At 42.2% G+C, this 25,815-nt stretch overlaps 2 protein-coding genes across 9 annotated transcripts in view; one reads left to right on the top strand and one right to left on the bottom strand.

Moving 5' to 3' along the window:
* The window catches only part of LOC143005494 (uncharacterized), a 43,914-nt gene extending 34,664 nt beyond the window's left edge, over positions 1 to 9,250 (top strand). For 4 of the 8 annotated variants that reach the window (XM_076156918.1, XM_076156920.1, XM_076156923.1 and 1 more), the window contains 14 exons: positions 116 to 409; positions 5,237 to 5,305; positions 5,675 to 5,983; positions 6,462 to 6,521; positions 6,630 to 6,665; positions 6,856 to 6,936; positions 7,147 to 7,182; positions 7,255 to 7,296; positions 7,385 to 7,453; positions 7,806 to 7,907; positions 8,323 to 8,363; positions 8,497 to 8,566; positions 8,639 to 8,679; positions 8,770 to 9,250. In XM_076156918.1, coding sequence (XP_076013033.1) covers positions 116 to 409; positions 5,237 to 5,305; positions 5,675 to 5,983; positions 6,462 to 6,521; positions 6,630 to 6,665; positions 6,856 to 6,936; positions 7,147 to 7,182; positions 7,255 to 7,296; positions 7,385 to 7,453; positions 7,806 to 7,907; positions 8,323 to 8,363; positions 8,497 to 8,566; positions 8,639 to 8,679; positions 8,770 to 8,862 — 1,343 coding nt within the window. In that variant the 3' untranslated portion in view covers positions 8,863 to 9,250. The remainder of the gene's footprint in view (positions 1 to 115; positions 410 to 5,236; positions 5,306 to 5,674; positions 5,984 to 6,461; positions 6,522 to 6,629; positions 6,666 to 6,855; positions 6,937 to 7,146; positions 7,183 to 7,254; positions 7,297 to 7,384; positions 7,454 to 7,805; positions 7,908 to 8,322; positions 8,364 to 8,496; positions 8,567 to 8,638; positions 8,680 to 8,769) is intronic. The other 4 variants (XM_076156919.1, XM_076156928.1, XM_076156922.1 and 1 more) reach the window with 4 other exon arrangements.
* The window catches only part of cacna2d3 (calcium channel, voltage dependent, alpha2/delta subunit 3), a 28,801-nt gene continuing 12,049 nt past the window's right edge, over positions 9,064 to 25,815 (bottom strand). The window contains exons 11-38 of the mRNA XM_076156841.1: positions 23,454 to 23,567; positions 21,852 to 21,930; positions 20,697 to 20,830; positions 20,221 to 20,238; positions 18,562 to 18,633; positions 18,262 to 18,342; positions 18,088 to 18,162; positions 16,785 to 16,868; positions 16,611 to 16,682; positions 16,433 to 16,494; positions 16,271 to 16,338; positions 15,716 to 15,761; positions 15,523 to 15,620; positions 15,344 to 15,437; positions 14,684 to 14,779; positions 14,447 to 14,568; positions 13,825 to 13,902; positions 13,666 to 13,727; positions 13,531 to 13,575; positions 13,370 to 13,432; positions 12,533 to 12,603; positions 12,353 to 12,428; positions 12,137 to 12,177; positions 11,894 to 11,949; positions 11,613 to 11,730; positions 11,367 to 11,479; positions 10,251 to 10,333; positions 9,064 to 9,970 (exon numbers count right to left, since the gene is read on the bottom strand). Coding sequence (XP_076012956.1) covers positions 9,878 to 9,970; positions 10,251 to 10,333; positions 11,367 to 11,479; positions 11,613 to 11,730; positions 11,894 to 11,949; positions 12,137 to 12,177; positions 12,353 to 12,428; positions 12,533 to 12,603; positions 13,370 to 13,432; positions 13,531 to 13,575; positions 13,666 to 13,727; positions 13,825 to 13,902; positions 14,447 to 14,568; positions 14,684 to 14,779; positions 15,344 to 15,437; positions 15,523 to 15,620; positions 15,716 to 15,761; positions 16,271 to 16,338; positions 16,433 to 16,494; positions 16,611 to 16,682; positions 16,785 to 16,868; positions 18,088 to 18,162; positions 18,262 to 18,342; positions 18,562 to 18,633; positions 20,221 to 20,238; positions 20,697 to 20,830; positions 21,852 to 21,930; positions 23,454 to 23,567 — 2,214 coding nt within the window. The 3' untranslated portion in view covers positions 9,064 to 9,877. The remainder of the gene's footprint in view (positions 9,971 to 10,250; positions 10,334 to 11,366; positions 11,480 to 11,612; positions 11,731 to 11,893; positions 11,950 to 12,136; positions 12,178 to 12,352; positions 12,429 to 12,532; positions 12,604 to 13,369; positions 13,433 to 13,530; positions 13,576 to 13,665; positions 13,728 to 13,824; positions 13,903 to 14,446; positions 14,569 to 14,683; positions 14,780 to 15,343; positions 15,438 to 15,522; positions 15,621 to 15,715; positions 15,762 to 16,270; positions 16,339 to 16,432; positions 16,495 to 16,610; positions 16,683 to 16,784; positions 16,869 to 18,087; positions 18,163 to 18,261; positions 18,343 to 18,561; positions 18,634 to 20,220; positions 20,239 to 20,696; positions 20,831 to 21,851; positions 21,931 to 23,453; positions 23,568 to 25,815) is intronic.

A 25,815-nucleotide genomic window follows, 5' to 3' on the forward strand; every position in this document is an offset into this window, starting at 1 on the left:
ATAACTTAAGTTACACAGCTGCATCAGAATCTGCTGGACATTAATGTGAGATGTTGTTATGCTGTTAAAGAAGACAAGGCTAGGTTTTCTAAAACACAAATGTTTGTATTCCGAGGCGTCCCTGCTCCTGGACTGACAGTAAGTCGCACCGTCATCACAGAGAGCGACTCGGTCACGTTGAGCTGTCAGACTCCATCACCTGCTCGTGACATTCAGTGTTATTTCTACACTGTGAGGATGAGACACATACCGAGTGAGGCGTCTTGTCAGCAGAGTTTTACAGGGACTGAGCTGCTGCAGAGATCACAGCAGAGTTCACCTGCTAGGGTTACTGTGATCTGTCAGTATGCTGTACAACAAGGCTCTGTAACTTCTCCATGGAGCGACATCTCCTCCATCACCGTGCAAGGTGAGAGAGCTGATCTAGTATCATTTTGTCATTTGTTGTAGTTTCTTGGTATGCAGTTGGCACACACACACCCGCACACACACACACACACACACACACACACACACACACACACACACACACGCGCACACACACACACGCACACACGCCCGCACACACACGCGCACACACACTTGCGCACGCACACACACACGCACACACGCGCGCACACACACACGCACACTCGCGTGCGCACACGCGCACACACACACAAACACACACACACACACACACACACAGTTTATTATTCTGTCTATGATTCTTGTATCTAATCAGTTTTTTGTGTGTGTGTGTGTGTGTGTGTGTGTGTGTGTTTGTGTGTGTGTGCGCGTGTGTGCGTGTGTGTGTGTGTGTGTGTGTGTGTGTGTGTGTGTGTGTGTGTGTGTGTGTGTGTGGATCAGGTGATAAGATATTAAGAAATTAGAAGATTTTGTGGAAGGTTTTGTGCTTTGCTGGTGGTTTTGGTGAAGCAGCCACTTCTGTTCCTGCTTTGGAAGGATCATCACACAACAAGATCACAGAGAACTTTGAAAGTAAAAGTTTTGCTGCCTATTGAATATAATGAAATGTCGAATTAAGTTTTTGAAGAGTCAAACATGTTTTTCAGAAGATGTTTCCAACCTTGATTGTTTTCTGACTTGTCCTCATTACTGCATTACAATGATGATTATATTGTTTTGAATGGTTAAGATGACTTTGTATATTAACTTTTAGGTCTCCATGGTCATCAGCTGACGACTAGTTCTTACTCCTTTGCTGTAACTCCATGTAATCCAGCTTCAGGTCACTTTCACATATTGTGTGTGATTTAAATCAATATGCTTTTGATTTTGAAAGCTTTTGGTTAACACTTTTTTAAGCTTTGCCTGTGATTGGGTGAATAACAGTGCAAAATGTGAAAAAGAATATAAAATTTGAAATCGGAAACTGGTCAAAGTTCAATTACTATTATCATATTTATCTTGCCAATTTTGATGACTTCTTTACCACATTAGTAAACTAGGAAACATTAGTTTCTGTAGGAGCAGTGTGCATTAATACGCCCTTAACCAACCTCAACAGTATCTCAGGTTTAAAAATTCATGACCTCTATGCCAGTTTTCATATGTGTTGGTAATGTGGTGGCAGAGGCACAGTGTGAAAATATCACCTCTCTCTTTACTGTTATCGTCTAGAGAAGTGAAACTGATCTGTGCTGTTGCTCAACAGAGAATCAGACATGGAGGCTGGTGGCATTCACCGCCGTTTGCCTCGACTGTGAGCATCAGCTTGCTGGGATCAGCTCTGATCTATCACCAAATAAGGACGGGTAAGAACTGTGTTCACTAAAGCTTCACTAAAACACATAGGGACCATTCATAGATTATTGTATAGCAAAATATAAAACTATACTCAGCAAAACAATGCTGTTCTTCGTCTTTACAAACCACATCAGTGACTCATCGTCATGCTGAGAACAGTTTTTGTTTTTTTATTCAGAAAAACAGACCAAGAGGTAAGAAGTCTTGAAAAACTCTCACGCTAACTCTTTCACATTAATGCACTAAGTCACATTCATAGTCACATATGTTCACTTTTGCCAGTTAGGCAGGATTAAGAATTATGTGCTAATTATGATGTTATATGGATCGAGGGATAAAGTGCCTTGCTCGAGGGCACTAGGGAATGTGTTGAGAAAAAGATCTCCTGCACTTTCCTGGATTACTCAGGATATCAGCTAGTATTGACCTTCACTGTATTCTGATTAGTTGTTGTTTAATGAAGATTCGCCCTTTGTGACAAACTTGACCCCCTTTGTATTTCTGTAGATGGAAAGCCGACATCACTGGTAATACACACGTCACACAACATCACAGTGTTATTCATACAGTCAGGTTCATGTAGTGTACTAAGTTCTTTTCCCCTTCTGTTGTAGATCATTGTAACCATGGAGGAGTGGTAATACAATAATGCAACACAACACAATAATGTTCACATTCAAGTCAACGACAATAATCATTTAATCAATAAACATTTGTGCTACAAACCACATCAGTTGATTATTAAATTTCAAACTTTCAGGCTTTGTTTCAATCAACTCAGCTTCCATTTTGGTTTGATTATAATGACTTTGTCTTGGATGAAGTGAATCTCTCTCTCTCTCTCTCTCTCTCTCTCTCTCTCTCTCTCTCTCTCTCTCTCTCTCTCTCGCTCATCAAAGGATTTACCAGGAGGTGGCGGTGACATTTACAGTGTTGTGATCTTTGAACCTGTCGTTGACTTTTGATTATCGAGAAACATCTCTCATATGAACAACTCAGTTCACATCATGATGACGTTTCAATGCTCCCAGTTCCATCTTAATATATATATTATAACAATAACAAGACATTTTCATATTGATATTTCATGTAATTGTTCTCTGTACATGCTGGTGTTAATCATTGTTTAGGCAGAATGTGTTTCCTTTATAATTTAGGCTCACTTGCTCTCCTTTGTTTATTATTATTTTTACTTAACCTATGTATATGCTGTCCACACAAATGACCCTTACCTGCAGATCCTCATCAATAAATAAATTAATAATAATAAGTATATTACCAATATTGCAGGTGGGCTCTTGTTTAACCACACACACACCACTCTGTTGCTCAGCGCCTCACCAGCACTCTGCTCACAATTTCCCATCAATGTTTTCCACTAACTTCTTCTTCAGACTTCTGAACAAACACACACATTTACATCAACATTTGTATGATGTGCAGTATGTGTCCTGTATTTCTGAAGACAAAACATTGTGACACACATCAAAATGTCACCAAATAACACGGTGTGGTTATATTTTCAAAACTTCACTTTAAGAATACAGATTAATGACAGCAACACATGTTCCAAAACTGGGAAGTACGGAGGAAGACAGTTCCAGGGTCTGCTGGTAATCTCGATTACATTTGGGAAGAAATAGCACAAAAATCCAACACTTTTCTTCAGCATCTCTCTCCTAAAGGCACAGACGGACCTAGACACTGACGCTAGGTGGCAGCACAGAGCGCGCACACGTGAGCCGACAACAGACAGAAAAGGGGGTTTAAACATATACGTTAATGTGTTCTTTGGAAGGATTATGACTTTTTATTAATTGGCCGTTTGTGTGATAGCGTGGATAATATCGTTGTGCTCAGTCCTCCAGAATACTAACGTTAGGTTTTCCCTGTTGTTTCTCTGCGTGGGTGGAGCTGAGGACGGCCGCGGTCTCCGCCATGGCCTCACTTCCATCTGCCATTGCAGGTGCCATTTCTAATATCTCATAGAATTGTAAAATAAACAACAATAGACAATAATAGAATCATTTCCATATCATGACCAAGGTGTGTAAAAGTGAATAAACCTTTCTTCAGCAAATTACTTTCTCCTCCTATTAGATAACACATATGTTTAATTAGTTATTTGTTTATTGCTCTGATCTGTTTTGTTGCATTATTGTATTTTATGACCTCATTAGTCATTATTATTCATGAGGACCATGTGTTTCTTTTTCACTTCCTATGCCTGCTGTGGGTTTCCTGGCGGCGAGGTTTGTCAGCGGCGTCTGAGCCAGTGTGACTGCAAAGTGTCAAAGTTCTCACAGTCAGAGAGTCGGCAGATGATTTCTGGACGATGGCTGTATTCAGGTTTATGGCAGAGCAGCTGTTGTTATTGATCTTCATCTGTGAGTAAAAGCTTTTATTTAGTTTTGTGATCCATCCTGGTATTTCACATCAAAATTGGACAGTGTGAGCGATTTACTGTTTTTTATTTCTTCTAACACTTTTCCAACTACAGATTCTGAAGTCACGGTGCAAGGTTGGTCTCTTCTTTTGTACAGCACGTTTAGTGAATAAATAGATTCATATATTCTGCTTCAGTGTTTCATTAGTCCATCTATTGTCATACTCAAACCATTGTTCTCTAAAACACAAATGGTTAAATTCCCAGGCGTCCCTGCTTCTCCTCGACTGACAGTAAGTCCCAGAGTCATCACAGAGAGCGACTCGGTCACGTTGAGCTGTCAGACTCCATCATCTGCTCCTGACGTTCAGTGTTACTTCTCTACTACGGGGGCAAGATACATATCGAGTGAGGTGTCTTGTCAGCAGAGTTTTACAGGGACTGAGCTGTTGCAGAAGTCAGAGCAGAGTTCACCTGCTGAAGTTGCTGTGATGTGTCATTATGCTGTTCATCAAGGCACCCTAACTTCTCCACAGAGTAACAAATCCTTCATCACTGTGCAAGGTTAGAGAGCTGATCTAGTATCATTTTGACATTTGTTGTAGTTTCTTGGTATGCCATTGGCAGGCACACACACACACACACACACACACACACACACACACACACACACACACACACACACACACACGCACACACACATGCACACACGCACACACGCACACACACGCACACACACGCGCACACACACGCGCAAACGCGTGCACATGCACACGCACACACACACACACACACACACACACACACACACACACACGCACACACACACAGTTTATTATTCTGTCTATGATTCTTGTATCTAATCAGTTTTTCATATCACACATGTAACACAAATCTGTTATTTTGTATCTAGGATTTAAGATAATAAGATCATTTTCAAATACATTGACTGTTGTTAGGATTTCGGTGAAAAACTGAAGTTACACAGCTGCATCAGAATCTGCTGGACATTAATGTGAAATGTTGTGATGCTGTAAAACAAGACACTGTAACTTGAGAGATTCTGATTCGTTATCATTTGATCATTTGTTGTCATTTCAGCTTCCACACAACCAGCAAAACCTGGACACACACACATAAATGAGGGGAGTGCAGAAAAGGGAGGTAAAGGTGAGTTTACTCTGTGGGTGTTGATCATTTTGAACACATAGTCTTTGTGTTTCATGTCAGGGAGGCAGTGGCTCAGCGGGTAGAGCTTCTGCTTGGGAACTGGAGGGTTGCCGGTTCGAGCCCCTGCCGAGGTGCCCCTGAGCAAGGCACCGAACCCTCAATTGCTCCCCCCTCTGCGAAGGGTGGTAAATGTAATGTAAGTCGCTTTGGATAAAAGCGTCAGCCAAATCATCGTAATGTAATGTAATGTCACACAATAACCTCAGCTGAAACACAGCTGCATTAGAATCTGCTGGATGTTGCATATCTGCACAGTGAATAAAGTTACATTACTGTGTGTTTTATATGTTTCCACGAATTACCGTGTAGGTGAAAAGCCAGAGATGAGCTGTCATCATGATGCTGAACATGTTGTCATGACTTGCTCTCTTCCTGGATCTGCCAAACCTCACACCGTGTGTAACTTCTACGTTGGAGAAGCACGTTCTCCAGTCGGAACACAAACCATCAGGGACAAAGTTTCAGCATCTAATAAGTGGTTCTGCCAATTCTATGTCCAAATCGCTGATTTTCTGAGAGATCTGCGTCCTGTTCAACCAAAAGTTGCCAGCTGTGATTCCAGTTTAGAAAGTGAACCCAACTCTGTGTCTGCCCGTAGTGATGAATACAGCTTAACTGGTAAGTCACAGAAGACTTGATACTCATGCTACAGGGATGCACACAACACATTCAGTCACAATGAGGAGTTGATAGACAGTGAATTGTACCAAAGTCATACACTTAAACCAAGCAGCTTTGAAGCACATTGAGCTTTTACTGCATATTTGACCACTGTGTTTATAGGCTGTCATGTTTTGTGAGAGAAGAGCTCACACAAACATTACAGGAAGAGGCTTTATCTACACATTTAAACCTGACATGAGACCATGTTTTATGATGACTGCACAAAAAGAGTGTGAAGACGTCTGAATGGTGGAATGTGGAGTGAAGGCTGGAGTCATGTGGCAGAATCTGGAGATCAGAATTTTGATTCTAAGCCACACGGCTCAAAAGTTAGGATCAGACATGTATGAGCAGTCTTTATGTCAGTGATGTGCTGAACATAAACATGCCTGTTTATCTGAACACACCAGAAACCAAATCCATCTTCTTGTAGGTATCTGGGAAAAAGAGTCAAGCAGGCTCCAGACGATCCAAACACCCACTATGAGCACAGGTAGACAGTGTGTGTGTGTGTGTGTGTGTGTGTGTGTGTGTGTGTGTGTGTGTGTGTGTGTGTGTGTGTGTGTGTGTCCAACCTTTATTGTTTTCTGACTTCATGCAGCTGTCATGACTGAGATCAGCACCTACACAACTCCAGGTAAATTAAAGATCCTTATTACTGTGTGTGTGTGTGTGTGTGTGTGTGTGTGTGTGTGTGTGTGTGTGTGTGTGTGTGTGTGTGTGTGTTTTGATCAGGTGATGAGATATTATGAAATTAGAAGATGTGTTTTGTGCTTTGTTGAATATTCCTGAAATGTATTTTGTGTCTTCCCCTGGTCTGATGACAGCTGGTGGTTTTGGTGAAGCAGCCACTTCTGTTCCTGCTTTGGAAGGATCATCAGACAAAAAGATCACAGAGAACTTTGAAAGTAAAAGTTTTGCTTCCTATGGAATATAATGAAATGTCTGATGAAGAGTTGTTTATTCACCATGATTGTTGAACCACATAACAGTCTTAGTTCTATTTCTCCTTCCATCTCTCCAATCCAGCTCCAGGTGACATAATAACAGTGTTTGAAGAGTCAAACATGTCTTTCAGAAGACGTTTCTAACCTTTATTGTTTTCTGTCTTCATGCAGCTGTCATGACTGAGATCAGTACCTACACAACTCCAGGTAAACTATAGATCCTTATTTCTTCATCGAAATGATGATTCTATCCTTTACTGTTCTTGTGTCTTCATGCAGACGTAGTAATCCAGACTGAGATCAGCCCCAGCACAACTCCAGGTAAACTCCAGATCTTTGTTGCTGCATCAAAACCCTCATTGTTGTATTGTGTTGAATGTTTTTGTCCCATTATGGTTGAATTCATTAGGTCTGCCTCGTCATCAGCCGACAACTAGATCTAACTCCTCTGCTGCAGCTCCAGGGACTCCAGCTTCAAGTGAGCAACTTTTCACATGTTTGAAAATAACATGCTATTGGTTTTGAAAGCTTTTGATTGACAATTTTGCAAGCTTGGTCTGTGAATAGGTGTACAAAAGTGTGTTAAGTGGAAAGAAAGAATCCACTCTTAAGTCAACACCTGAACTCATTTTGTCCCTGTGATGAGTTGGAGCTGTGTGCATTGCTTTACAGTGCCAGAGGAAATACACATGACCCTGCATTAAGCAATTTAATTCTTTGTTTTGATATCTCTTGCCATGCTGTGGTCGAGGTACAGTCAGTAGAAAGCAACTTCTTTCTTGTGTCAAAGACATGATAAGTGGAACTGACCTGTGCTGCTCCAAAAATAGAGAAGGAAACATTGAAGTGGGTGCTTGTTGTGGCCGGATGCGGAGTATTTGCTGGCATCATCTTGCTGGGATCGGCTCTCATGTGCATCAAAAGGAGACGCGGTGAGAAGTGTTTGTGTTCAGTAAAGCTGTAACAATGTGTTTCTCTATGTCAGAGTACAATCTCATATTACTGAAGATTCTTATTTCATGGCAAACATGTAAAACAATCACGTTACATACAAACCTCTGAGACTTTTAGATTTTCAGAGATTTTTTGATTTTTCTTTAAATTTAAGCAGCTGAGGGCAGGTCACAACCTAAAACCAAAACTACCACTTCATCTAATAACCACCACACATTACACAAATGCACTGATACCTAGCCACTGGTAATACACACACACACACACACACACACACACACACACGCATGGGCCAACGCACACACACACATATTATTCATGATTACATTGTGTCTATTGCATGTGTGTTTGTATCTTAAAGAGTACTGACTTATGTTTCACTTTCTTTTGCAGATGATTCTATGCACACAAGAGCTCTTATTCATGAAGGAGCGGTAAACATTTATCTTTTAGATGCAACATTCACATCATCTAGTGCGTTTGTGGTGGATTCACAACTATGTCGATATTTAATCATTACATCTGTGTCTTATTCTTCCTCTTCATGCCTCTATGTTTCCATTCCAGACATCATCAGCTGGTAATACTGAACTTTACAGCATGATCAGCTCTGTACCTGGACATGTCTTTCCTAAAGGTGAGCTGATTTGCTGTTGCACGTCTCAGCTCCACAGTTCTGCTATTTGATGCAAACTGCGTTTCTCTGCAGGTTCTGTGGAACTTAAAGGACATGAAGCTGCATATGAGGATGTAAGTGTAACACAAGAACACGATTCAGTGGGTTTGTTGTGGTGTAAAGTTTGCTGCCTCTTATTTTTGGTTTCCGTCTTCTTTTTTTAGCCTGACACGTACCACATGTACTGCAGCATCACTGAGGAGCCAGCTGCAGCAGCCCAGACACATGATGTGTACAGCACTGTGCAACTTCACTGAACACACAGCTTGCATTTCTCACCAGACATATTTTACTTTGCTGTAATATACAATTATTAATTTATTTCTCCTCTGTACAATTTCCTTCAGTTAGTCACACACACACACACACACACACACACACACACACACACACACACACACACACACACTTGATTAGAAAGAATTGATCCCAAAGAGCTAAATGAAGGAAAATACTTCTTTGTTTTTATTCATCAGCTTTGTCAAACTTTGTGATTAAGAGTAAGTGGGTCAACTTGGGAAGTTATGGCTCTTTATGTCTATGAAACATTCTGTCAACATACTGTTTATAATCTTCAACATGCATCTTTAGTTTCTCTGAAATGTCTTCAGGAGGAAGTGTCACAATAAAACCACTTCTGCTTCATTTCATTGTTTTTTGTTTTACATCATCTGCATTATTCTTCACTTCGGAATGACTTAGGTGGCTAACAAAAACTTTAAATCTTTTAAATAAAAGGCTTTCACAGTCCTGCCACTTGTTTTCATCCATGTACTGCTATACAGTATCTTCTTTTCACACATGACAAAAGTGCATTGGACATTCTGCAGGATCGACCCTTGCCTTCATTCCCTCCTTTACAACAAAAAGATAACTGATCTCACTCAGTCCTTAACACGCAGGACTTGTTTTATACTTCAACCTGTGCTCTTGTTTTGTGGTTTAACTCTTAACATACATGTTTCCTTTACTCATTTCTACATACATTCAAGAAAAACATGGTGAACTGTCAGTGGAATGGTCTGCTACGCTCTGCACCAAGTCGCCAAGCACTTCAATGGATTTCACTTTAGTTTTCTGCATGAATGGATATGAGTCTCAGTGTGAAGGTCAAAGATTTCCTCTGAGAGCTCTGCCTGTTGCAGATGATGTGAGCAAATTGATTTTCTGATCAGCCATGTGCTCTATGTGTTTACAAGCATCTTGGTAGTTGGTTAGTTAGTCCACACTGATGTCCATTTTTGGATGATCGCTGGCGTGTGGAGGCTCTGGTCACCTGCTGATGAAAGCTGCTATCAGAGGGAGCAGAGCTGCTGCAAGACGACTGGAGAGGCGCGATGCCGATCCACACTCCATGGCATTTTCCTGCAGAAAACACAATTTATTTCTAATCCACGCTACATTAACATCTAGAAGGCATTAGCAGCATTACCTTCTTTCTTTTATCTGGTTGTACAGTGAACATGTTTGATCACAGCCAACAAGGCTTCTTTAGTCTTTTATGCAAACACGTAATGGAGTTATGGAAGTTACACACTGCCTCATGCACGGCTACAAGTTACAAACTGAGCATCCATGGGTTTGCTAGTGAAGAGAATGTGATCCTAACCAAGACTTGCTGTCTCTGTGCTGTCAGTGTTTGTACCTCAGGGTGGAAGGGATGGCACGATTCAGGCTTCTTCCTGTCCTTCTGAAACTTCAGTCTGTCACATTTCAGTGACTCGTTGTGTTCAAAGGTGTTAAGGGCAAAAATAAAGCAAACATTCATTAATAGATTCACATCTTCACTACATTGTACTGTGAAGCTTTCAGCCTGGACAAAACTATTCATACCCCTTAGACGTGATTATACATAATTGGATTGTAGTGATATTACAAGCAGACCATTTTCTATAAATTAGTACCACAGGTGTTTTCAATCTCATAATCAATCATTCAGCCTATTTTCATGGAGAAATGCTCTCCTGGTGCTGTTTGATATGATTGCGTTTGGGACCCTCAACCTTCTATTTTATAGCCCCATGGCAATGCCTTTGATAAACTAATGATGCTCTCTGTGCCGAGTAACGCCATAACATAACTGACCCTCCATGTTTCACAGTAGAGGTGGTGTGTTCGTGTCTTTGAAAGATTCAGTTCTGTAAACATAGAGCTGATGTGACTCCCCGTCTGTCCAGAGCACAGTCTCCCGGAAGCGTTGGGTTTGTTAATGTGTATGTTTACAAACACCGGTCAGGCTTTTTTTAATGTTTCTCTTTTAAAGTGGGACTTTCTGGGTCATCCTGTACCTTGATCTTGAAGTTTTTCTTTCTTCTATCTCCTCCATTCAAACTATCCTTCTGTTCAATCTGGGGCCCGGCCTTGGTCACAGGAAGATCAAACTGCTAAGAGATGCTCTTGTTGCCCTCATGTTGACCATGACGGGCAAATATTTTCTTGCTTAACTTCTCAGATAACTTTCTCCTTTTCTTCCTTTCGTCCATGTTCACTTTGGTGGGCACAATGATACCAAACAGTACAGGGGGGACTTCTCTCAATTTCAACAGGCTGAATGACTATAGGATTATAGGATTAAAGACACCTGCGATACTAATTAAAGAAAATGGTCTGATTCAAATATTTATCCCTACAACCCACTGATGTATGGGATCAAATATGGAATAAAGAACAGTGGATGCAAATATCCTTTCTCAGTTTCCACTTATTTCAGAGAAGAATGTGGGATTTTGATGACTTGATGACTTCAATCTCTAAAGGATATACATGATCTCAATGGGATCCATGGTAACTGGAGGAGCAGTGGTGCAGTCACACTTATTGTCCACAACAACCATGAAGAGGTTGCTGCTGGGAATCTGCTGGATGACAAATGACCTACAGCCCAGAGATAGAGAGACATATATGTCATTAGGATTTAAAAATGCACAACATGAATACTGGCACAATAAACATCTACTGTGGGATTTGAAGGGGATTCTTCTGGGGATTGTATGAAAAGGAGATATACCTGATACAGCCCTCACAGTCGATGTTGCCAGTTGTTTCTTTGATGGTGCGTTCAGAGACGAAGGCCGGATATTCCGTATCACATGGGACCATCATGGTTTTTCCTCGAGACCTTTGGGCTGAAGAAGTGATAAAGCCATTTCCACTCAAGGGCGCAAAAAGTTTCACACAAAACCACAAACAATTTCCGGTTCTACTTCCTCTCTCTACTTTCATGTCTATGTACACACAGGCTTTCTCACACACAAATTGCCTGTGACGTTGCCTTTCATGAACTATTACCTTTAACAGACAGATCAACATTCCACCAGCTGTACAGGTTAAACTCTAGCAGGAAACTGAAGAGAAAGACACACAAATATTAAAACCAACATTTGTGGTCAGTGTAAAATACTGTCTTTAACATATATGACCATTTATAGATAACAACAAGAGACATTCAACATTGCATGACATCATATAATGATCAAGTTTAACAAAGCCACATTTGTATTTTTAATATTGATATTTTCTTGTCATTCTTACATGATGAGTTCAGTCAGGAGCCATTTAACGACTGAGAAAGGCTGAAAGAAAGAGGAAATAAAAAGTTGACGTGTTTTCTGTGAAAATGCACACATGATTCAGCCGTTATTCACACTTCACTTCACAAGTCTCTATACCGAGTACTCAGCTAAAGTGCAAACCGCAAATTATGACGCGCATATACATTTTTGAGAATCTTCTCTCGTACAAACTTACATCTGATAACGTGCGGGCACTGTCGCTGCTCCCAGCGTACTCTTTGCAAAGGGCCTGGTAGTCATACAGAGTGATCCTGCAGACACATGGAAAGGTCACCATTGAATAAGACTTTTTAAGCTTGATATGTTGCTTGTCTTTATTACATGAGGGGATTTTTAGGGAAATGTAGCCGCAGACCTTTTGAAGGAGCCCATTTGGAGAAGTTTGTTCATGACAGCACCCTCCACCTCTCCGAAGAAGAGCCCTGTCTGAGAATACAAATTGTGTCATAGCCACAAGCACGCACAAAAGCAGGGGTTATCATTTCTGAGAAGGAACCATGTGATATTTTCTCACGACAAGCTGTTAGAGAGCAAACTGTTTCCATGCAGACCATCTGATGTAATCCTCTGTGTTTGCAGGTACAGGTGTGAAAAAGCAGTTAAATGTGTCACTTTGATCAGCTTCGTGTGTAATCAGTGAGGAAGGGCTCATACACACACTCGCACTTTTCATTACACCACAAGTATCCCCCAATGCTCAACACATACAAAGATTATTAAGACTTATTTAAAAAACTGACTGTGGATGCACATCAGTAACAAAATCTCTTGGTTGATTTGTTTTTCTAAACTTAATGGAAGTGTGGGACCCAAGAAACCCCACAGGTGGGCTTGGCAGGTTCATATTGAAGCTTGGATGTAGTGCAGTTTTAACAGAAATGAAGCTGGCTGTAGAAAAGTTCCTTGAATTTAATACAACTTTATTGATCCCTTAAAGTTGCACTAACCCAAGAGGTTTTTCAGGACAGTATTTATTTAGTTGTCATTAAACCTATTTGTGATCAACAAATCCATTTCCAAATCATTTCCATTGTTCTGTCTTTTGGAGATAAGATACTTTATTAATCATCATCACGTATCTTTGTATCTTATCTTTGCTCTATAGATGTCAACATGTACAGTATATAGAACCCCCCCCCCCCCCCCCCCCCACACACACACACACACACACACATACACACACACACAATACCTGAGAGTGCTCCTCTGTGACAAGAATGAAGCCATTGTTGTCAATTAGATAACAGTTAATGTCCTGTCAGGGGGAGGAATGAATACATTAGGGTCAACAAAATAACAACACAACTACTGTATATTTTTCATCAAAACAGAGTTAAGTTTTGTTTGTTTTACCTCATTATCACAGCTAATGCTGCACTTTCCATCCAGAGCTGTACACTGAGCACAAAACACCCCGTCGTTTCATTCACAAACACACACAGCTGATAAGATTTACATTGTTATAGCAGTTGCAGTGTAGTTCCTTACCTGTCTGCACGCAGTCCAAAACTTCCTCTGAAAGTACTCCAACTTCATCTGGATTCCTACAGCTGAGCACAAGAGCACACAAGAGATGCACAATAAAGTAACTCGTATATCAGGGACATGTCATAATGAATGTATGAATAATATCTAAAAGGACATCACCGGCAACAATAGGCGACTTTCTGTCATCCAGCAGCTGAATTGCGGTGCTGGCCAAAACCACACTTTTATTTTCTGAAGCTGGATGAAAAGAGAGAAAGAAGAGAATAAACTGGAGATTCATGCGCTTGGATGAAATGACATTCTCCACTCAGTAGATGGCGCCTTTTACCCAGCAGCCTTTGTATGCTGCAGTATGAGTGCATTACTTTGCAGCAAATGAGTTCAGTCAGAGCTTTTCCTCCGAGCACATGGCTCTAATAATTGAAAAAATGGCTGCTGTGAAATGTCAGTTTAGGTTATTGCAAAGGCTGATCACTGCAGCCATCATTAACATGGCAAATGTGGTAAAAGCTCTGCGGAGGGAAGCTGAGCTGCTGCTGCTTTCTCCATCCTCCTCCTAGCAGGAAGGACGAGGGTTTCAATTCACTGCACATCCTATCTGCAGAAACCAGTAAAAACCAGCAATCCATAACAGAAAAGGGTGATTTAGATGCTGACTGGAAAATAGCCCCGGTTCATAGAGAGTACACGTATATTGGGTCGGACTATTTAATGACACAAAGAGCTTGTTTAGCAGCGAGACACGGCTGAGTTCATAGTGTTTGGTTTTTGCTCTGCATACCTGAGCTTAAGGGGATGGAGTAGACGAACGTGCCGGGGACCTGCTCTGCCGCTCTCTTGTACCACAGTGGGAAGTGATCGGCATTAAACACACCCTCCTTGTCCTCGGCTGTCAGGAAATCTCTGCGGATACGCGCAGAACGGGCCGAGGTTGAGGAGCAGAGGATAAGATTCATCAAGCAGAATTACGGCTGCGCCTAGAGCTGTAAGTAATGATTAGAGAAATGTTGTCACTCACTGATTGGAGAGCTGATCAGGGACAACAAACAGGTTGGTTCTTGACAGACCAGTGCGGGTACCCAGGAAAGCAATCTCCACTCCTTTGTCTGAGTTCCTGTGTGCAGAACAGAGAGCGGTGGCTGAGCAATTCGTTAAATGTGAGTTAGTCATTGTTGACGGCTTTCACTGAGGATCTCTGCATGTAGCAGGAAGCGGCTATCTGCAATTAAACATTTATATGCTGAATCAATTAGGAATTTAGTGCATTAAATGTTAACTAAAACATTCCCAAGGCTTCAGGTGATGACTTTATTTAGCTGGTTTTGTCCTGACTTTGATGAAATCCCTGAATTCTGAATATAAAGCACAAAGCACAAAGCGTTAGTATTTTCAATCATTGCTGACAATGCAAGGAATTCATTGTATCAGCAGTAGTTGAAGAGTTACTATTCAATAATGTGCTGTTGATAACTGTAATTGTTCTTAGAGGGACACGGTTTAGCCACAGATCTGAACTGTAAACACTGTTGAAGCAGCAAATATATGTACTATGGGACACACACGTAAAACATTAAAATGAGCTAATGAAAGCTGTTACACAATTTGATAGGACGATCTATTCAGAGGGCTAAAGGCAAAGGGTTATGAGGTTAATATTTATAGTAGAATATGTGCTTACTCTGACTTGTTGAGGGCCAGTCCCGTCCAGTAGGCCTCCAGTGGGGCAGTGACCACAGCATCAAACAGCACCTGCTGGATCAACTCTCTGTCACCTGCAGGAGGGTTGGAGCAACGCTTTAAATCAAGGTCACGACCAAGATCGGACCAAGTTCTCACATTTAACCCGACGCCTCTCACATTTGAGGTGAGGTCTGCGGCCGGTCATGAAGAGCTTGATGGCTTGAATCTGCGTCAGGTGTCGGTGCTCGTGCTGCTCCTCCGTGTTGCAGTAGGTCCTGCGGTGTGCGGACACAGGCGCGTTGTTACATCACACATCAACGCGGAAAAAGTAAAGCCGCACATGAGGCGCTTGAATGAACCCAAACCTCACCATTCATCTGCCAGGGCGACATCTGGCTGTTCCAGATCACGGAGCCCTAAGAACACACAGGAGTCAGTAACGCTTCAGCAGCAACACTCTGGGATCAAACTGAGACAATACAGACGGACATACAATGCATTAGACTTAAGTACATTTACTCAAGAAATGAATTTTGTGCTACTTTCTACTTCTAATCGACCTACCTCTTATTCAGCTATATGTGTCTTATCTCTTACTACTTTAGACTATAATTAAGACATTATTTCTGATTTGCTGACCCATAAACATGTTCATTTCACTCTTTGAGGCATTTTACTTAAACACTACGAAATCCCCACAACCACCATCATTCCGAAAACTGGTGGAAGTTCCTCTTTAAACAATCTAACAACAAAATGTTGACCGCCACCCCACTTCTCTTCCTCTCCAGTATTGATAAAGGGGTAGAAACGGCGTAATGGGGGACTCGCCCAGGCCTGATGAGATTCCTGAAGTATCCCAGCAGAGGGAAACGTGTTGCCATGCCGGTAAACTAAACAGTGGCAGAGTTGGGATTACACATACCTGCTTGAACTGATACGTTTCCTTTGAAGAAGTACTTGCCGTGGCCCCTGGACAGAGCCACGCCGACACTGGAGAGACCGGAGACAGAGGAGAGGAATCAATGTTCAGCTCATTAACTGGACTGAGACATCAATTGAAAGGCAAATAAAACATCTCCCGCACCTGAACGGCGTTCCTTTGATGTCCGTGTAGTAATAGTCATTGTGCATCTTTAGGACGCGCCTCTAAAAGGACAGGAAGAAAGAAACTCTGATGAAATTTTCTCTCCCACTTCACAGAGGAGGGAGAGAGAGGAAAGAGAGAGATGGGGACACTAAAAGGTCTTCATCTGAGGCCTTACTCCTTTGTCCACTGTCTTCTTTACGTCCATGGAGAACGTCCCTGTCCTTCTGTTCACCATGGCGTTACGGAGCTGTAAAACCAGGCACACAAGAGCGCAGAAGCTGAGGCTAGGTGACTGACAAGAGCTTCCAATACCAAAAGAAAGCTTCAGATATTCCGTATTCTCACGTACCATGTCATCTTTGTCCTCCCACTCCACCTCAGACAGATCCACGCTGCTGTAGTTGGGCTTCCTCCTCTTCTGACCCTGCTGATACTGCGCAAAAAAAACACAATACTCAACACTTAAGGATCTTGTTGTGTCAAACTGTGTCACAACCATTTGAATACACCGCCAACAATCAATCAAAGGCTTGATAACATCTACTGATTTAGCCTGACTGAAAGTGAAGCCATTCCAAATAGATGAAGATGATGTCAGTGTTATATTCAGACACATGGTCCGCTGCGGTCCTGCTCTGTTCTCGTGTTGCGTCTACATTTTATTCAAGCCTTGATTTGGTGTTTTTTCCGCTAAATAAGTGTGACATTAACGAGCGCTGATATGATAAGAAATCCACGCTCAGACAACAAAACAAATCAACACACTGTACATGTCAAACGCTGCTGCTGGATGTAGTCCGAGTCCACAAGTAAATTGCAAAAATCAATGACTACAAGCACAGCACAGTTTGAACCACAAAGAGACACCAACACAGACCAAAAAACACACACACGCACACGCACACACAGATAGAGTTGCACAGAGAGGAGTAGCACTAACACTGGCACACACAACGACCCGCTAGCGCAGCCTGAGGGGAACACAGCGGCTGCGGTCTCTGCCAGCGAGTGTTAAGTTACCTCTGGGAAATCTCAGGCCGGCCAGCCCTATGAGTGGCCTTTATCCCTGCATGCATACATCAAAGGAAAAGGTGGGGATTACAGACTATACGATTGACCCTCCTAACCAGATTACACGCACAACAAGCACACGCACTGCATTTGTTTGTGTGAAACCCCTCCCCCCCACAGGACGCTTCATTCGGGCTTAGCACACAGGTGGAGAGGCACATTTACTCAGGTGCTGCAGTAGAAAGTAGAAGTACGTTTATAATCCCCCTGCTTTCATCCGATTGTGTTAGTGGATTCATTCAGCTTTCTTTCCATTTTGTCCTTCTCCACTTTCTCTCTTCTCTTAGCCAACATGTCCAGTTTTGTGTACATATATACTGGAAATACACAATTAAATAACTTAAGACTCCAAACTATCCTTCAAATCTTCACACTTCCACATTTACTTTACTGACAAAACTCTCCGTTTTACTTCTACCAGAGTATTTCTCCACTATTGTATTGCTACTTTTAGAGGTAAAGGAGTACTTCTGTCACCTCTGTTGGTTTTACATACTGCATACATCACAGTGGTTATAAAGGAAAAATAAGGTGAAGTTACTGTAATTCTTTGAGGCTGTAAGATAAAGTGAGTGAGTTACCAGTGGCCTGAGGTCCGGATGTGTCAGGATGTATCCGTTGTTTGTGATGGCGAATGCGTATCCGTGGATCCCTAACTAGTGACACATAATGAAGACACGTGAGCGCATATAGAACGCGACCAATGCGTGAAAGCAACATGACAAAACAGCTGATTGTGTGACTGCGGCCTGTACCATATGTTTGGGGATGAGCTTCATCAGCTCCTGGAGAGGGATGTCTGTTCCTACCACCCCCAACAGAATACCCTGGTTTTTCTGCATGGTAAGATTCAGAATGCAGACACGCACACACACACATACGCACACGCACACGCGCACACACACACACACACACACACACACACACACACACACACACACACACACACACACACACACACACACACACAGACAAATTCAGATTATGGCTGCATGCAATATCCACATGGTTTCTTGTCACGTCTCATTATTAAGCAGTTGAAGTTGTTCACTCACCGTTTCGTTCTTTGTGCTGAACACAGGCATGGCGACTGTAGTCATCAGACTCGGCCCGGATTTCACTTTGAGCTGATACAGAAAAATCAAAATGTTTCTTATTGAATTCATGCAATAGAGTGAATTGTTAGGAGCTTAAGTTACGCAATCACATTTGTAAACATGACACAAAGGCTGCTCAGTAAGACGACTTTAAAGAGGTTTACAATGTTTATAAGCAATTTACATTTCAAATCGATGCATCCCATGAAATTGGAATAAAACAAAACATAAAAATATTTTTTCATTTCATTTATTATCTATTTTCTTTTCTTTATGTTTCAGCACTACCTGGTGGTCCAAATGTGAATTGTTTTGTCAACCAATGACTAAGAACAGCAACTTTTTTTAATGATTAATTAATTGAGAACGAATCTAGACCTCTATGTCCTAAAATTTAAACATAGCCAAAAAAGGGGTTTTAAAGAAAATGAAAATGAAACAATCCAGGCCTAAATCAATCAAACTTTAGCTTATTTCTGTAGCTTTAGAATTTTTGTCACTGGGAAAGGACAGTAAATAAAGAAAACTGGATTTCTACCATTTTCTGTATTTGCCCGTGAACCCATATTAAAGAGTGTCACACACACACACACACACACACACACACACACACACACACACACACACACACACACACACACAGACAATGTTGAAATAAACAAATGAAGCTCTGTAGTTGCAGCGTTTCTGTTGTCAAACTGAAACCGTGTGAAGCTCAGAGGAGAATTCAGAATGAGCACTGACATAATTAAGCACATGAGCTTTGTGAAAGTAGGTCTGCTATTCCCTCACCTCATGAGTTCACACAGCTGAGCGTGATTGTCTGTGTGTGCATGTGTGCGTGTGTGCATGTGTGCATGGTTGATGTTACACGCATGCATATGGATGAAATGAGCTGTGAAGCCGCTTGTGTACTTGCTGGCTTGACAAAATGAAGAATGGCGAGTCCCTAAATTCATCACAAAACGCAATAGCAGGAGAAACTCGACCTCTACACACACACACACACACACACACTCAGGTAAACCTACCACTGCCTTAACACCTCGCCACCTCACCCCACCCCCCACCCCCCACCCCACGCTCTCTCCTCATACCGCCTCCTTCCAATGTCAGTTTTATTATGGGCTTTAGGAGATAAAATGCAATGATCCACAGAATGATGAATGGTGTGTCTGAGGCTGAGATACAACAGCACACACTCCAGAGGACAATCTCCAAACCCTTGTGCGTGTGTGTGTGTGTGTGTGTGTGTGTGTGTGTGTGTGTGTGTGTGTGCCCTGTGCGTTTTGTGCATGCTCATTGTCCTGCACCCGCTCTGACTCCATATTGGAAAGAAGAACAATAAATGCTTCTCCATTACTCCAGAACCTCAAAGGGAACAGTTTCCCCCCCACTATAAACTTCCAGGGAATTATGGGAATGCAATTTTTTGGAATATAAACTAATACTTCAACTTGCAACTCAAGTTTCCCTGACTCAAAGGAAAGGTTTTCCCTGCTCCTGATCCGTGCAGTGCAACATCTCTGAATCGGACCCATTCTTTTATAACATTAAAGCAAATACATAATGATAAATCCGAGTGCAAGCAGAGAGAGATCATATGCGTGTATTTACCTTATAAGCTTGGGAAAGCTGATGGGAAAGAACAAAGACATAAAGGTTACACACACACATACACACACACACACACACACACACACACACACACACACATAGATACTGCAGAAAGGGCTGCACAGTCTTCTTTGGTGGGCACAGATGTACATCCGGGAAACCCCAAGGAGATTAATGAAGCTCATAATGAGGAATCATTCCAGCAGCATGAAGGGTAATGATGAGAGGGAGAGACACACACACACTCACACACACACACACACACACACACTTACTGTACAGGGATGGACAGACAAACCTAAACTTCTTATAACACAACGAAAGTCCACTATGGCCTTAAACATGAACTCAGAATTAACATAAACTGGAGGTTATATACAATTTACAAAGATTAATTCAAAGTACAGTATGAGCATGTTCTGCAATTTGAATGTGTGTGCACGCATTGTAAGGAGCTGCTGAGGTGACACACTTACAGCACTGTCCACGTACGCTTCCGTCCACACCGTGTCGTGCTCGTGGTCGATGACCTTGGGCCGGCTCATGACATGAAGGTACCTCATCACGTTCTCCTGAACATCAGCTAACGTGGAGATCTGACTGAAATAGCCTGCAAATTAAAACACACCCCACTTCAAAACACGATCTGGCTTGTAAAACTATTTCTGACATGAATGAAAAGGACTCAGTAAAAAAGAAAACATTTTATAATCAAGTTCGGAAGAAACTTTTACTATCGATTTCAGAGCTGTCATGTACATCATCTGGTCGTCTATTAAGATACTGCAACTAATTAACTGAAAAACAATGAAGAGTTTATTCGTAGTGGAAATGATCAATAAAAATATAATGATTTGTAGAATTCTTGATTGGTCTTGAAATCAGCAGAGCCAGTTTTGTTGTCTCATAATAGATTTCAGACTTCCTTCTGGACTGAGTTGTAGTTGGAAAATACAATGAGTAACAACGACAAATCAAGACCACTCATCAAATCTAACTGTGCAGTGCAGATTGTGCATTTTTGTTTAAGTAAAACAAAAAGTCCCTAATTCTTTTGTGTGTGTCCCTGCCATGACTGAGCTGTGGCGAGCCAGGCTGTGGTCCAGCTTACAGTCGGGGCCGATCGGCTCATTTGACTCCGTGTCAGCTCCCACTGTTGCTGACAATGTTTCACATTGGACATGGAAGGTTATTTCACAGTGGGGGTCTGTGTGGGGAGGGAGGGAGGGAGGGAGGAGGGGGGCTCCTCTCTCCCCCCCCCCCCCCCCCACTCCCACTGTGATCTGTTTTTCTGGCTGTGACTTTCCCCTTCCAGGGGCCACTCATCCGCAGCGTTGACATGCGGGAGCCATCAGCAGTGAGCAGCCAAGGGGGAGACACTCTGACAGGAAGAGGGATTAGAGCAGATTGACCTCTGAACCCAAGTGCCACTTCATTGCCTCTCGGGCAGAAAGTGCCCGAGCCGGCACATACACATGCGTGAACACACACGTGCACTTGCACAGACCCGCACAAATACAGATACCATACACACATAAAGCTAAAGCATGAAAGTGCACAGAAACACAGCAGCCTATTCAACACACTGATATGAAGCTGTCATGGAAAGTGGTTATCAAAGAGTCCCAAACCTTTGTTGGCACAGGCCATCCATTTGAGGTTATCAGCAAACGCAGACTCTCGTCCAATCAGGTAAGGGAATATACGCACCTGTGCAGAGGACACATAGATGTCGACCATTTCAAAGATGGTGGGATTCAGATAACAGAAGTAAACATGCAAAGTGATGTGACTGTGCTTCATCTTCCTGCACTGATTCTGTCTGCACCTTCTGACTCGCTCACAGGGAAACATTACATTACATTACATTACGATTATTTGGCAGACGCTTTTATCCAAAGCGACTTACATTACATTACCACCCTTCGCAGAGGGGGGAGCAATTGAGGGTTCGGTGCCTTGCTCAGGGGCACCTCGGCAGGGACTCGAACCGGCAACCCTCCGGTTCCCAAACGCAAGCTCTACCCACTGAGCTACTGCCTCCCTTTGCCTTCAGAAACACTTTGCCTTCAGCTTCTCTCACCATTCCTTTCATTCTTTACCTCTTCTAAGTGGACGGAGGAAAGAATGGAGACCACAACAGTACAATTTAGTTTAAATGGTGGGGGAAGACCTCTTATCTCCGGTTTTGTGTATAATTTCAAGGAGGCAAGGGAGAAAACAAATTAAGGAAGAAAAACAGACAGAGGAAGGGAAGAAAGAAAAAACAAATGAAGAAAAGAAGTAAAGTTAACAATTATCTTTTTGTTTCTCCCATGCTGAATACAAATGTGAATCTGCAAAGTCATTACTAACTAACTGTCAGCCAGATGAACCTTGTGGAGTCAAGTCTTGTATTTCCTTTTGTAATGTGGGGCAACATTTTTTATGATTAGTGGTTTATGCAGTTACATTCAATTTCTTTCTCTGTTGTTTGGACACGCTGCTCCACTGTCCCTTCATAGAACACGCTTTGACAAATACTTATGGCTCATTGGCTCCAGATGCTACGCTAAGCATAAAGCATATAGAAGAGAAAAAAAAAACCTCACTGGCTGCCACATAGCGGCCCTGAGGCTGTGTGAGGGGGGGATGGGTCGCCCTGCCAAATACTTCCCCGTCGTGCCAGCTCACATATGCTTGAAAGGAACGAACAAAAGCCCCTGAGCTGTTGTTTTTATTGCTTTAGGAATGGCAAAGCAGTCCGTTTAATTTAATTTGCAATTGTGTAAAGGTCTTACAAAGCGTGCTCCACAAAAGAGTCCAGGCAGAGGAGAGTGGCGAGGACGCAGGCGCCACAGCAGAAGGCAAGGACTGATGATTGTACACACACACACACACACATACACTGTCCTTGAATGCAATTAATTGTTGTGGCTGTTTTTTTTCTTCCTCATGGGGAAAATATTACACCGTAGTGGGTCAACGTAGTGCAAAAAACATCATATCGACTTTGGTTTTTACATTACTGAGTTATGAGGGGTAATGAAGTAAGAAACCAATTCCTCAAAACGTCAAGACAGGAGCCCCATCTGCCATTAAGTATTAAAATGTACATCTATCCCTGCTGGGAGAAATATGCAGCACAAGCAGAAATATCAGAAACGGGAATAATGTTGAGAGAGAAGGGGGTGTGTGTGTGTGTGTGTGTGTGTGTGTGTGTGTGTGTGTGTGTGTGTGTGTGTCAGACTCACCTTTCTCTCTGGCCAGTTGTACTTCTCAAACACGTCATCATACATTGCCGTGGCCCCGTCGGTCACAAGCATTATGGCCTGGCTGCACACACTGCCACGCCCGGTTTGGTTGAACTGCAGAATGTTACACATATGACAAATTAAATCGTCAGTGTCTTACGTCTGTCTGTATTTGACTCTTTCACCTCAACTGCCCGGCAGAGCCTCTAATGTCCGATATGGCAGCTGTGGTGCCGTTGGACAATAAAATGCAGATAATGTCTTAGTAAGTAAGCTGGAGGAGTGCGATACACTTTAATCAGATGCCAGAAGATGCATGGCAGTAATTAAGTGGCTTATTGACCTGAAGCGGAGGGGAAGTGGAGAAGAAGAGGAGCGTGCAGGGATGATCACAGGCTAAAAGCTGCTGAGCACTGATACTCTCTAAACACACAGTCCAGAACATGCTCCCTCTTTCTCTCTCACACACCCACACCTACACACAAATTGATGTACAGTATCTCTCCTCACGGAAAGTCCCTCTCTTCCAAATGAATTTCACAATGAAGCAAACCAGCAGAAAACGAAGGAGCAGTGGCTTCCTCGCTGCAAACACAGTCCCGTGTTTAGTTTCTAGAAATGACATCACAACCCCTGGATGTATACGTTACTGTACAGGTGTACAGATGTACAGGAGGTGATAAATAACATCATCTTTTTACTCAGGCAGGGCATTACTGATTCCTTTAAGTGAGAGGTTCTCAACCCTTGAGTGCCAAATCACTGCATGAGCAGAGAGAAAGCTGTAACACTTATTAAGTTCTTTGTTGCGATGGACAGAGTTAGATTGAATGCTTGAATGTTTCTAATGTTTTCCCATTTCTACTGTCATGCATGAGATGCACAGGATAAATACATTTCAACAGAATGAAATCCAATTCGGTCTAGATTGAAAGTGGAGTTGAATCGATACACCTCTGATGAAGTTGAATGAAAACCGGACATTATAAGCTCCAGAAATGTATTGCATTAGACTGGACAGCTGTTTGTGTTTTTTCCGGTCAGTGAGTCTGAGTCCATCTGCTGCTCTGTCTGCGTCTGAGCTCACTGTGACTGTGAGGTCATTGCTAAGGTGGAGAAGAGGTGGAGAGATCTGATTTGATGTATTTCAGTTACTTAGAGTGAAAATCAGGTGTGAAGTAATATCGTCACTTATGTAAAATGTAGTAAGTAAGTTAAATGTTTTATTAATTCACTTTGAATCATCAGTGTGGTCAAGTTGTTTTGTTCTTTCATGCTGAGGAAGATGATTCAATCCCACATACAGTCATACATTCACACATTTCAGATTGGTATTGCCAATTGAAAAAACAGTTTGACCCCATAATCATTAATGTTATGGTGATGTTAATTGATCTGAGCAAAAAGAATAATTTTCAGTTGATCAATTGATACTATTTAATCAATCTTCAGTCCAAACACGTCTAACAACAAGGTGCATATGTATTTTGTACTGGTTGGAGTCATTTGTCATACTGTTACACTTTTAGTATTCCTTTCCTTCAGCAGACCAGGACTGAGTGTAAAATGCTGCATTGCTCTACATGGAAAGTGATTTCTTTTCCTTTTTGATCTTGTCTATGATTGGCTGTCGTCTGAATTCATTTACCAGCAGTGACGGTTGAGGTGGTGTTACACTGAATGTCAGTATTAGAAGACGTGCTACCCGATTACCATATTCATTGCAGAGCTTTAATTAATCTGACAAATGCAGACGTAGAAGCTGCGGCTGCCTCTGCCTCTGCCGCGCAGCCACAGCTCGCCTGAAAGCCGGGAGATAAAAGGAGTGCAGCGTGGCTCCTGGCCTTATCTGCTTTGTGTTCCAATCAGCCACATTATTAATCATTGACATTAATTAGAGCCATAAATCACACTTCAGAATAGATGTGTCTGTGTTTGGAGGGGTGGAACGGGGACAGCGCTGGAGCGTTCCATCAGGCGACACACCCTCCCAGCTCTGAAATACATCTGACTAGAGTTTGTGATTATGTGAGAACATGCCGTGTGCTGTGCTGGAACAGGTTCAGTAAAGGCTGGTGGCTACGAAACCAAAGAGCAGGGATTTAATTAAAAGAAAGGGAATTTATGATGGTGGGCACATTGCAGAAATTAGTTGAAGAGCTTGCTATCAAATAAATCAAACTGTGTCATAATCATTTATTAATATTTTGCTTGCATGGGACACTGTGTCAGTGGTTCTCAAGCTGTGGTACCGGTACCTCTGGAACTTTGAATGCCCCCTAGGGGTATATAAGAGGACTTTAAGAATTTTGGCTGGGAAAATCTATGGAAATTATAGTCAATAAATAAAAATAATATATTA

This window comes from Genypterus blacodes, unplaced genomic scaffold (genome assembly GCF_046128005.1).
Source record: "Genypterus blacodes isolate CSIRO-AG114 ecotype Tasmania unplaced genomic scaffold, CSIRO-AGI_Gbla_v1 ptg000070l_1, whole genome shotgun sequence".
NCBI classification, from domain to species: Eukaryota; Metazoa; Chordata; class Actinopteri; order Ophidiiformes; family Ophidiidae; genus Genypterus; species Genypterus blacodes.